The 12098-nt window shown below is 63.7% G+C and overlaps 1 protein-coding gene across 1 annotated transcript in view; it reads left to right on the top strand.

Moving 5' to 3' along the window:
• Positions 1–5584, top strand: part of ROBO3 (roundabout guidance receptor 3) — a 113826-nt gene extending 108242 nt beyond the window's left edge. Inside the window, exons 24-28 of the mRNA XM_065417042.1 lie at positions 3101–3282; positions 3561–3668; positions 3948–4118; positions 4768–4917; positions 5550–5584. Of these exons, the coding sequence (XP_065273114.1) occupies positions 3101–3282; positions 3561–3668; positions 3948–4118; positions 4768–4917; positions 5550–5584 (646 nt within the window). The remainder of the gene's footprint in view (positions 1–3100; positions 3283–3560; positions 3669–3947; positions 4119–4767; positions 4918–5549) is intronic.
• The last annotated feature ends 6514 nt before the right edge of the window (positions 5585–12098 follow it).

Here is a 12098-nt window from a genome sequence, read left to right as displayed (position 1 = left end):
GGGTGGATGCCAGCCTGGGTCATGTCAGCTTCCCCACTCAGCTCTGCCTGTGCTCCTCAATCCCGACCTGCAGCCCTGGGCTCCCCACACACGGAAGAACATAAGAATGGCCAGACTGGGTCAGACCAATGGTCCATCTAGCCCAGTAACCTGTCTTCTGACAGCAGCCAGGGACAGGTGCTTCAGAGGGATGGAACAGAACGGGGCAATTATCCAGTGATCCATCCCCTGTAGTCCAGTCCCAGCTTCACAGTCAGAGTTAGGGACACCCAAAGCATGGGGTTGCTGCCCGGACCATAGGCGCCAACTTCCCCTCGACCCAGTGGGTGCTCGACCCCCACCTGCCCCTGGCCCACCTCTTCCCGCCCCTGCACCGCCCTCGCCCCGCCCCCATCCCACCCCTTCACCAATGTTCCCACCCCTTCTCCGCCTCCTCCCCTGAATGCGCCGCATCCCCACTCCTCCCTCTCCCTCCTGGAAAGTCCTAAGCGCCACCAAACAGCTGTTAGGCGGGGAGGGGGGGCGGGAAGCACTGGGAGGGAGGGGTAGGAGCGGGGACGCAGCGCACTTGGGAGGGGGGGAGGAGGCGAGGCGGGAGTAGGAGCAGGGGGAGCTTGGCTGCTGGTGGTTGCCGAGCACCCGCTAATTTTTCTCCGTGGGTGCTCCAACCCCAGAGCACCCACGGAGTCGGTGCCTATGGCCCTGACTCTCTTGGCTAACAGCCATAGTCAGACCTATCCTCCATAAACTTAGCTAATTCTTTTTTGAACCCCATTATAATTTGGCCTTCACAACATCCCCCGTGGGCAGCAGGTGAAGCCACCCTTTGGGGAGGCTAGCCCCGGCTCCACCCCTTCTGCCCACGCCCCCCTGCCCCCCCGCGGCCAGGGCCCCAAGAACCCCCCTCCTGTCCAGAGGAGGCCTGAGCACCCACTTGTCAGCCAGATGAGTCCTGGGCCAGCCGGAGCCCCGAGGGACCCCTCCCCCTCCCACACACACCTGCTCGGAGGTGCCCCAAGACTCCCCCCCCCATGGCCCAGAGGAGTCCCAGGCCAGCTGCACCTCCCCCCCCCCCCCCCCCCCCCCCACCCCAAGCTGCGTCTCTCTGGTCCATCTCTCTGCTATGCCCCATGCAGGTTCCAGGGCGGCTGAGGAGGCAGTATTTGTTATTCAGCTTCCTGGGTTGCTCAGTAATCTCCCTTGACTCCCCAGGCCTATTATACCTGCCGCCCATGACATCCCCTGGCAAGGAGTTCCACAAGTTGACAGTGCGTTGTATGAAGAAGTACTTCCTTGTGTTTGTTTTAAAGCTGCTGCCTATTAATTTCATTGGGTGACCCCTGGTGCTTGTGTTATGTGAAGGGGTAAATAACACGTCCTTAGTCACTTTCTCCACATCATTTGTGATTTTCTAGACCTCTCTCATATCCCCCCTTCAGTAGCGCTGAAACGCTTTTTATAGGGGGTGCTGAAAGCCACCAAAACGATCCCCGTGGCTGGCAGCCGGGATTCAGCATAAACCTGGGGGTGCTGCAGCACCCCCCGCACGCCTACTTCCCATGCCTATGCCCCTCTTAAAACCGAACCCTCCCAGTGGTTTCAATCTCTCCCCATGTGGAAGCCGTTCATACCCCTAATCCTTTCTGTTGCCCTGCTCTGTACGTTTTCCAATTCCAATCTATCATTTTTGAGACGTGGCGACCAGAACTGCCCGCAGTATTCAAGGTGCGGCTGACCTGTTCACCCCGTTCTGCCAGAGCCAGCCCCTTGCCAAGGGAGCCTAAAGGGCTTGGGGCTCAAAGGACAGCAGGCTGGAGCCTTGTTGAGAAATCCCAGGCCACTAGCCTCAGCACACGGCCCTCCGAGCAGCCCACACTAGAAACTCCAGTCAAGCAGGCACATGGCAAGCACACAACAGAGTAACAGATTATCCGCTCCCCCAAGGGCCACGTAGTCGCTCCTCCTTCACCCGAAGAACTCTCTCACACAACTCCGTGTCCTAGCTCTGCCGGTGCCCCTCGATCCCGACCCCCAGTTCCTGCTACCCCAGCCCTGGGCTCCCCCCACAGCCCTGCCAGTGCCCCTCAATCCCAACCCCCAGCTCCTGCGACCCCAGCCCTGGGCTCCCCCCACAGCTCTGCCAGTGCCCCTCAATCCCAACCCACAGCCCCTGCTACCCCAGCCCTGGGCTCCCCACACAGCTCTGCCGGTGCCCCTCAATCCCGACCCACAGCCCCTGCAACCCCAGCCCTGGACTCCCCCCACAGCTCTGCCTGTGCCCCTCAATCCCAACCCCCAGCTCCTGCGACCCCAGCCCTGGGCTCCCCCCACAGCTCTGCCTGTGCCCCTCAATCCCAACCCCCAGCTCCTGCGACCCCAGCCCTGGACCCACACACAGCTCTGCCGGTGCCCCTCAATCCCGACCCACAGCCCCTGCAACCCCAGCCCTGGGCTCCCCCCACAGCTCTGCCGGTGCCCCTCAATCCCAACCCGCAGCCCTTGCAACCCCAGCCCTGGGCCCCCCCACAGCTCTGCCTGTGCCCCTCAATCCCAACCCCCAGCTCCTGCGACCCCAGCCCTGGGATCCCCCACACTCAGTTCTGCCGGTGCCCCTCACTCCTGACCCGCAGCCCCTGCTACCCCAGCCCTGGACTCCCCCAGCTCCACTGTATCATGACCTGCAGTATCCACGCTTACCCTCGCCTGGGACAATGCTGTGCTGTGGCTTTAGAACGGGGATGTCCCCCAGGGGCTCCAGGGAGACCCAGCTGGTCCAGGGGTGTTAATGCCCAGGGTGGCTCTCTGGGTGCCTGATGCAGCCAGTGGAGATGGGTTGCTGGGTCTTGGTCCAGTCCCTGCTGGGCAGGTGCCCCCAGAGCAGAGCTGTGTGCACCCCTGCCCCGCTGGCAGCCTGAGGGGGCCGGAGAGGCTGGGCTCTCCTCTCAGCCGGGGCCCATTGGCAGGGGGCAGCTGTAGCAATGGCTGGTGTTTGCAGGTCTGCCCGAGTGGGGTGGGTGGGTGCCAGGAGACCTGCCTCTGCTGGAGCCACCTGCTCCCAGGCAGTGCATGGGTTAACTGGGCTGTCCTTGCTGTTTTCCAGGCGGTTGCCGAACGGCTCAGGGGCCTTGCCCAGGGCCCCGAGCCCTCCCCTGACCCAGTCCGACCCAAATCTCAATGCCCTTGCGGGCGGGGCCGATGGCCACACACCCAGACATGGTCACAGACGCAACCTGAGTCAGACCCCAGCGCACAGTGCTGAGAACGTCAGTTCCCCGAGCCCAGGTGAGTGCAGCCCAGCCCCCGACGCTCCTGCAGCAGCACCCGGTCCCGGACAGGTGGGGGCACCTGTGCCCAGCCAGAGGGACTGACACCCCCTCTCCCGCCGTGGTCAGCCTGTGCGGGTGCCAGGGTGGGATCGGTGCGCTGGGGGAGCAGCGAGCCGGGCGCTCTGGGCACATGCTGGGGGCGCGGCCCATGGACCGAGCTCTCAGCCAGCAGCGCCCGTGGGAGGAGATGGGAGACGGAGGCAGGTCAGGGACTCACGCTGCCTTTGCCAACAGGTAAAGCCCGTCCCACCCCCGGTGACGTGTCCCTCCCCCCGGCACAGAAAACGAGAACGAAGAAAAAGGCCAAGTCCAGCCACTACCGCCGGGAGAAGAAACAGGGAGGTGAGTGTGGGCACGGCACATGGCAGCGCCAGCGGGTCCTTCCTATGGCAGCGAACGCCCCGGCAGCCCAGCCGGTGAGGGAGCTGCCAGCTGTGATGCCCGCGGCAATGCCAGCCGGCTTCTGGCTCTTCTGTCTGCCGGGGAGCCAATGGCCCCATTGGTGTAACCCCCGTGTCAGGGCCCTCCTCCCAAGTCACACCAACCCCCCATCAGGGTCTCTTCTGGGAGGGGCACAGCCTGACTGACCTACTGACACAATTCCCTCTGCTTCTCACACAGATCTGCCACCGCCCCCACTGCCACCGCCCAGCGAGGACCCCGGGGCCTCTGCTCAGCCCCCGGCACCACCACCGGCCTGCGGCGCCTCCTCTCTGGAGAGGGACGTGAGCGGTGCCAGCGCCACAGAGCGGAGAGCTGGCCATCGGACCGCGCCGGGCCAGCACCGAGACGGTAACGCCAGCCACCGCCCAACCGCACTGGGGGTGTCCCAGCTCACTCTCGCTGCCCCTCGCTGGGCTGGGGGCTGGTTCCCAGAGTGCTCCGGGCCCCCCCGTGCAGCACCCACCCGAAACCAGCCACCCTCGGGCACGGACAGGCATGTGCCTGGTGTGGTTCCATTGCGCGTCCTGTGGGCACAGTCTGTACAGCCAGCGCCCTGCCAGCCACACATGGAGCCCGACCCTCCCGATGTCTAGCCCCACAGCTGGCTGCCGGGAGGGCCCACATGGCCCCGGGGCAGGGCTGTGGGGTGGGGCGCTGAGCAGACGCGGTGGCAATGCGGTTCCATGGCAGGGCACTGCGGGTCTCCGAGGTGCCCTGCAGCCAGACTCCAGGGGAGGCCATGGGCATCCAGGCCCCTGCCCAGGAGCTTTGGGCACTGGGTACATTAAAAATCAAACGCCAAGGGGAGGCAGGGCTTAGCCACAGTGCCTGAGCTGCATCTGACCCTGAGCGGTTCCATGGGCCCGTCCCCTGCCATGTGCTGCAGGGGGCTCCCTGTAGGGCCCCGTCCCACCGGGCGCATCCGCTGCGCGTGTTGGACAGGGGGATGCGGGAGGCAGCGCCAGCCCCACCCACGTGCCTGCCCCTTCCCTTGCAGCAGAGGAGATCGTCCCGTACAGCAGGCCCACCTTCCTCTCCAGAGGCCAGGTGTCAAGCAACTGCTCCACGACCGGCAGCTCCTCCTCCAGGGGCTCGATGGGGTCCCGGGGCCACGGCTCCGGCCGCAGCAGGACAGCCGGGGACCGGAGTGAGGTGAGCCAAGGCGCGTAACTTGGGGGGCCTGCCGGGCACTGGAGAGCAGGCTGAGGTGGCACTGGGGAGCAACCTGCAGGGACAGTGTCAGGGGAAAGGGTTTCGCTAAGAGGGGCAGGGAGGGCTCGGAACAGGCTGCCTTGGCACCCAGGGGCCTGGCCTGGCCAGGGGAGTCTCCTGACAAAGCCAGACGCATTTGGGGGCTTTAACCTTGTCCTGGGGGAGGGAGAAGCCCCATCCACATGGGCCCTGCTGTGCTGCGGGGAGCCCCGGGAGGGGCCCGCTGGCTCGGGGATTGCTGGGTGTTTCTGTGGTGGGCTGGGCATGGTGGGGGGTGTTCCCAATGGATCCCCACCTCAGGGCAGCAGCCCCAAAGGAGTCCTGGGGAGGGGAATGCCTCGCCGGGCCAGGGGAGGACTGGGCCCCACAGAAAGAGCGAGCTTGGATCCCCCCGGCCATGGCTGCCAGCGACAGGTGGGGCTGCTGTGGCATTTCCCCGTGGCCAGTGGGACCCGTGCTCTCTGCAGCCAGGGGCGGGGCAGAGGGGCCCAGCCAAGCCGTGCTGCGTCTGGCCCATGCCCGCGAGGTCCTGGTCCCAGCCCTGCTGACGATTTTCTCTCTTTGCAGGAGAAGAGATGAAGCCAGCGGCGCTGGCTGAGTGAGCGGATGCAGGCTGAGAGCAGGGCTCTGCCCTGAGATCTGGGCTTTGGTTTGGTTTAATTGATGACACAGTGACTGGAGCCAGGCGGCCCAGTCCCTTGTAAATAGGTGGGGTTGGGAGCGGCAGGCCAGGGCCCAGGCAGGCTGTTTATACCCAGGGCACAGGGCTCGTGGGTGAGGCCTGCATGGGCCCGTTCACTACCAAGCCGGCAGTTCTGCAAAGGAAGGTTTGCGCCCAGCAGGGCATGGGCAGGCAGCTGGGGCAGGACCAGCCCCCAGCCAGGTGCAGAGAGCAGCCCACCCGCACGGCACGCGTTGCCCACGGGGCACTGCCAGCCCAACCAGCCCCTCGTGTGGGCAGGGGTGTTTTTTGGTAGCTAATGAACCCTTTTGTAAAACAACCAATAAAGCTGTTTGTTACCCTGGACGGAGCGACGGGCTGTTCTTATTCGGGGGGGTGGGGACAGGGGAGGGCTGGGCCCTGGGTGATGGGCGGCAGCAGGGGGCTGCCCTGGGGCTGGGGGGGCATGTCCTAGGCCTCAGAATATTCCCTAAACGTGCTTAATGCCACACTGCCAGGCTGGCACCCACTGCTGCGCGGAGCGGGCTCCTCGCCTGCACCGTTAGGCAAAGCTCAGTTTATTGCAAGTGAAAACGTATCAACAATCTCACCTGTTCCCCGCCTGGTGCCATGTACCCGCTAGCCCCTGCCCAGGGCGGCCCTGGGTTAGTTCTGTGTTTCATCCCGGTCACTGCCGGGCTCTGGCCCCCGCAGCAGCTGAGTGAGGGGTCACTTCAAACCCGAATCACCAACGGGCAGGGAAAGGGATCGATGGGGCTGGCAAAAGCTTTTTATAAACCCTAAACTGGGGCTTGGCCCGGGGGCCGGACTCAGTGCTCAGAGACGGGGGGACAGCCCCAGCAAGGGGGGAGGGACAGCCCAGCCTGGCACTCAGCACCATGGCAGCTCACTACGGGCTGGGGGGGCGTGAGGACTTGGAGCTGAGCAGGCAGGGCGCTTGGGGCACTGTGAGATGCCATGTCTGCCAGGCCGCTGCCCCTGTGCTAAGGACAGGCTGCTTGTGACGGCACACGAAGCTCAGGGCAGGGGAGGAGCCTGGCCTCCAACACGCCCATGCCCAGCCCCCTGTGAAGCTGGGCACAAGCTCACCGGAGCAGGAGACGTGCTAGTGCTCTGGGACGGGTCTTGTTCCCCCCTCCCCATCCCGTGCACGTCTCCGCTGCACCGTGCTGAGCGCAGCCCTGGCCGTGTCAGCTGAGCCTACTCGGGGCACGACTGGGGCGCATGGAGATCAGAGTGCTAGTGCCCTGGCTACACGTGTGTCTGGCGAGTGCAGCTGCCCCGGGGCGATGGCAGGGGGTGGCGGCAGGTCACAGCTTGGCAAGTGCTGAGCCGCGGGGTCTCTGTGTCTCCCCTCACTGCTGGGACAGCTGTACCTCTGCCCGTGGGGCCAGCATGCCATCCGCTGGCAGTGCCGGGCCGTAGGGCCCGCGCAGGGGGGCGCTGCAGATGCAGTGTTTGCAGGCACCAGAACGTGTTCTGGAGTCCTGGCAAGCCAAAGTCGTTCGGAAGCTGAGGTGTCTAGTGCTGGCCTCCTGCAGCGCTCCCTCCCTCAGCGGCCCATGAGCAGGGAGAGCGGGGCTGACTGTGTAGAAGTCACCAGCACTCCCAGCGGCACCTGGGAGAAGGTCCCGGGCTGGGGGGCACCCATGCACTCAGCTGTCTACTGCTGGTGTTGCTGCGCACAGACTCAGATCCCGGGCAGAGATTCATAGAGTCCAAGGCCAGAAAGGACCATTGTGACCATCTAGACCTCTGAGGCCTCCTAGGAGCAGCAGGGCTGTGGGTCACCTCCCATCACCCTCCCCAGGAATGGGGGGGCAGCAGCAACAGAGTGAACGTCACCTCCCGAGTCCCACATGCAGCCCTGCCTGTGTGCAAATCCATCCTGCTGCTCTGGGGGTGAGGGGCATAAACGGGAATCTCAAATAGGAGCCGAGAGGGTATCTTACTTCTGTATTTGGCACTGGCGTGACTGTGCTGGCGTCCTGTGTCCAGGTCTGGTGTCCACAGGTCAAGAAGTATGTGGATAAATTGGAGGGGTCAGGGAAGAGCCACTAGATTGATTGAAGGATGAGAAAACTCGCCTCATAGTGACTACTCCTGGGGGCATTCTGCATGAAAAAATTCTGAGCCAAACAATAAAAAATTCTGCGCACAATATTTTAAAATTCTGCAACTTTTATTTGTCAAAATAACACTACATAATCCCACCAGTTTCATTTATTTTCATCATTTGTTTCAAAATACCTGTCAGCAAGTATGTCTGTAACAATACAGACACACACACAAATTCCCCCAGGAGTAGAGAGTTAAAGAAACCCCTATGACAACCCAGTTCCTGTTTCTCTGCCCCCTCCCCCACTTCCCCAGAGCCCAGCCGGGGGGGCCAGACACCCACAATCCACACACCCCCCCCCAAGTCCAGCTGCAGGCCTCCCCAGCCAATGCACCCAAACCCCCTCTTCCCCAGAACCCAGCTGTGGGACCCCTCCAGCCCAGATACCTGCACCCCCACCCCCTGAGCCCAGCTGTGGCCCCCCAGCCCAGACACCCCCTGCCCCCCAAGCCCATGGATTCAAAGGGAGAAACAGCCTGACACTCAGTACCAGGCTTGCAATTGCATGCAGTTTCCTGTGCGCCTCCCTCAGGGCATGCTGGGAACTGCAGCTGGCAGGAATCTTCTAGCTTCCTCCCCCTCCCCTGCCCAGCACTGTCTTCTTTGTGCGAGCTGGGCTCTGCTGGGTCCAGCGGCCCCTAGTGGTGGCCAGCAGCACTACAGCCCATTTCTGTGGGGGAAAGGAAATTCTGCACGCACGGTAATTTCTGCAAAATTTTGCATTGCGCAGTGGTGCAGAATTCCCCCAGGAGTAAGTGATGGACTCAAGGAGCTCGGGCTAGTTAGCTTAACAAAGTTATGACATTGTTAAGCTAACTAGTGATGACCATCCCGATGTGCAGAAAGAATAGCAAATATGGCAGGCGACCAGCTTGGCTTAACAGAGAACTCTTCGGTGACCTTAAACACAAAAAGGAAGCTTAGAAGAAGTGGAAACTTGGACAGATGACTAGGGAGGAGTATAAAAATATTGCTCGAGCATGCAGGGGTGTAATCAGGAAGGCCAAAGCACAATTGGACTTGCAGCTAGCAAGAGATGTTAAGAGTAACAAGAAGGGTTTCTGCAGGCATGTTAGCAACAAGAAGAAGGTCAGGGAAAGTGTGGGCCTGTAGTGAAGCGGCCTGGCTCCCGACGGCCCCTGAGAGGGAGGAGCCAGAACAGCCACCCAGGTGGGCGGAGCCAACCCCAGAGGGGGAAGAGCCAGAGCCGCCACTCAAGTGGGCGGAGCTACCACCACCTGTTCCCGCCCCCCGGAAGTCAAGGGGCGGGACAGGAAGTATAAAAGCCCGGCCCCAACACTCAGTTGGAGCCGAGCGGCCGGAGAGGACAGACGTTCCGGCCCGAGCTCCTGCGAGACGGAGCCTACCCCGAGCCCGGTACCTGGACGCAGACGGGCCGAGCCTCCCCAGACCCAGGCTCTCTAATACCCAGCGCCGCTCAAACCTCCCGCTTGGCAGGTACCCCGAGGTGGACTGGCCGAGCCTGCCCCGAGCGCGGTACCCCGAGGCGGGCCGACCGAGACTGCCCCAAGGAAGGTACCCCGAGGTGGACTGGCCGAGCCTGCCCCGAGCGCGGTACCCCGAGGCGGACCGACCGAGACTGCCCCAAGGAAGGTACCCCGAGGTGGACTGGCCGAGCCTGCCCCGAGCACGGTACACCGAGGAGCCACCCGGACCTGAGCCGGACCCGAGACCGGAGGAGCGGCCCGACCTAGACAACCCCCAGCAACCCGAGGAGCCCATGGTGTGGGACCCCGCTGCCGAGCCCAGCGAGGAGCAGGTACCCATGGAGGAGGAGGAGTTGGGAAGTAGCCCGGGGATAGCAGACCCCGAGCCTATGTCAGTGTGTTGCGGGCAGGATCCCCACTGACCCCGCGGCAGACGGACTGCTGCGGATAGGGCCCCGGGCTGGAACACAGTGGAGTGGGTGGGCCTGTGTTCCCCCCTGCCACCCCCACGTCGGGTGGCAGTCTCTCCTCCTCCCTGCCTGAGGGCCTGAGCCCCTGAACTGCGTGTGTGCTTGCTCAGCCCCTCCCTGAAGGCCTGAGCCCAGAACTGCTGTTGGGCTGCCCCGCCCTGATTGAGGGCCTGGGTTTAGACTACTGACTCTGTTGCTCAGCCCTACCTGAGGGCCTGAGTTTAGACTGACTGTTTGCTGCCCCGCCCTGATTGAGGGCCTGGGCTGAATTACTGACTCTGTTGCTCAGCCCTGACAGTGGGCCTGGGCTGATTGTTTGCTGCCCCGCCCTGACCTAGGGCCTGGGTTGCCATTACCTGCCTGCTCACTCCCTGACTGAGGGACTGGAGTTGCTAAGTTTGGGGCGCTCAGCTCCTCCTGCAAGGACCTGAGCCCCCCCCCCTGAACTATTGGTTAGTGCTCAGCTCCTCCCACAAGGACCTGAGCCCCTCTTCGAACCCTGGGGTATCACCCCGCTCTGAGCTAGCCTTCGGGCTTATTGAACTGTGTAAGTCCCCAGCTCCGGCTGAAGGAACCGGAGCTTAGGACGGGTCCACTGTCCCGCCCTGCCTGAGGGCGGGAACTCCTTGCAGCGGCAGGGAGCCTTTTGTTTAGCCCCTGCCAAAGGGGCGGAACCCTTAGACCTCCCGGGTACGAGGTCTGACTTGGCCGTGCAGTGAAGCGGCCTGGCGCCCGACGGCCCCTAAGAGGGCGCGACCCCCGCACCGGACTATTACACGTGGCGCCCAACGTGGGGCCAGTTGCCTAGCATGTGGGCACGAGCCCTAGATGCCGGTGAGAAGGGGGCGATGGGAGAGAGGCCTCCCGCTAGAGAGGGAGACCTAACCCAGCTCCTGACCCGCATGACCGAGAGTCAGGAGCAGCAACCGGCGGCCCTGGTGCGGGGCCAACAGGAGCACCAGGCCGCCCAGCAGCAGCAGCAGCAGCTGGTAGAGCAGCTAGGGGTCCAACAACGGCAACTGATCGTCGAACTGGTCGCCCAGCAGCAGGACTTCCAGCAGAAATGCCTCCAGCAGCTTGCAGCGGCCCTAGCCCGACAGGGGGAACCCCTACCTGGGGTCGTCCCAGGGACCCCGCGGCCCAGCCCCCCAATTCGGTTGACGAAGATGGGACCCGAGGATGATCCCGAGGCTTTCCTCGTCACTTTTGAGAGGGTGGCTGTTGTTGCCGGCTGGGTCCCGGAACAGTGGGCCACCATCCTGGCCCCATACTTAACGGGGACTGCCCAGACGGTCTACCGGGGCCTGTCGGCGGAAGCAGCCCAGGACTACAATCTAGTGAAGGCTGCTATTCTGGACGCACTAGACGTGAGTCCAGAGACCTTCCGCCAACGTTTCAGGGACCTGGTCTATCTCCCAGGGGCCCGACCGCGGATGGTGGCGCAGGAACTACGGGAGACTTGCAGAAGGTGGCTACAACCCGAACGCCGGACAGCAGAAGAGGTAGTGGAACAAGTGATCTTGGAACAATTCACCCAGGTCCTCCCGACGAGGGGAAGATCCTGGGTCCTCCGCCACCGGCCAACGACGGTGTCAGCCGCCGTCACCTTAATGGAAGACTTTCTCGCGGCTGAGGTCCCGTCGGGGTCCGCTGGCCGGGCGGTCCCAGCCCGGACGGAGCGCCCCAACCCTGAAAAGAAGGGGCCGCCCTCCTGGACAGCCACGAGTGTTCCCTCCCGCAGCATGGAAGGCCGGGCCCGGGTGACCGTGCCCTCCGGAAGGCTCCCACGGAATCCGGTAGCCACCGCCGGGGGATATAGCCGGGCCTCCCCCGGGGGTGACCCAGGGGCACGGCCACGGCCGGAGCAAGCCACCCTGGGACCCTGCTACTCCTGCGGCAAGTATGGCCATTTGCGGCGGGATTGCCCTGAACAGGGGTGTGCATTTGGCCAAGTATATTCAGGGGAAGGACGGGCCCGACGTTCGCAAGGGGCCAAGATCACCGTGCCCGTGACCATTGAGGGACGCCAAGCGGTAGCCCTCCTCGACTCAGGCTGCGGCCAAACGCTGGTCTGCCAGGCCTTAGGTCCGCCGGCCGACGGTCACCTGGAGAAGATTCCCCTGCAGTGCATCCACGGAGATGTACGACTCTACCCCAGTGCCCGGACCCAACTGACCATTGACGGGGTCACCCGGCAGATGACGGTGGGGCTGGCGCCCCGGCTGGCGTACCCAGTGATCCTGGGGCGGGACTGGCCCGACTTTCCGACCGTCTTACGTCACCATCTCGGGAGTAGCCCGCAGGCCACACCGGCCTTGGGAGGGGAGTCCCCGGAGACCGAGGGGGACGAGAGGGAACCCCCCGTCCCCACCAGTTCCCCAAAGGGGCGAGAAAACC

This window comes from Emys orbicularis, chromosome 15, assembly GCF_028017835.1.
Source record: "Emys orbicularis isolate rEmyOrb1 chromosome 15, rEmyOrb1.hap1, whole genome shotgun sequence".
NCBI lineage: Eukaryota > Metazoa > Chordata > Testudines > Emydidae > Emys > Emys orbicularis.
This window is presented reverse-complemented; position numbering and strand designations above follow the sequence as displayed.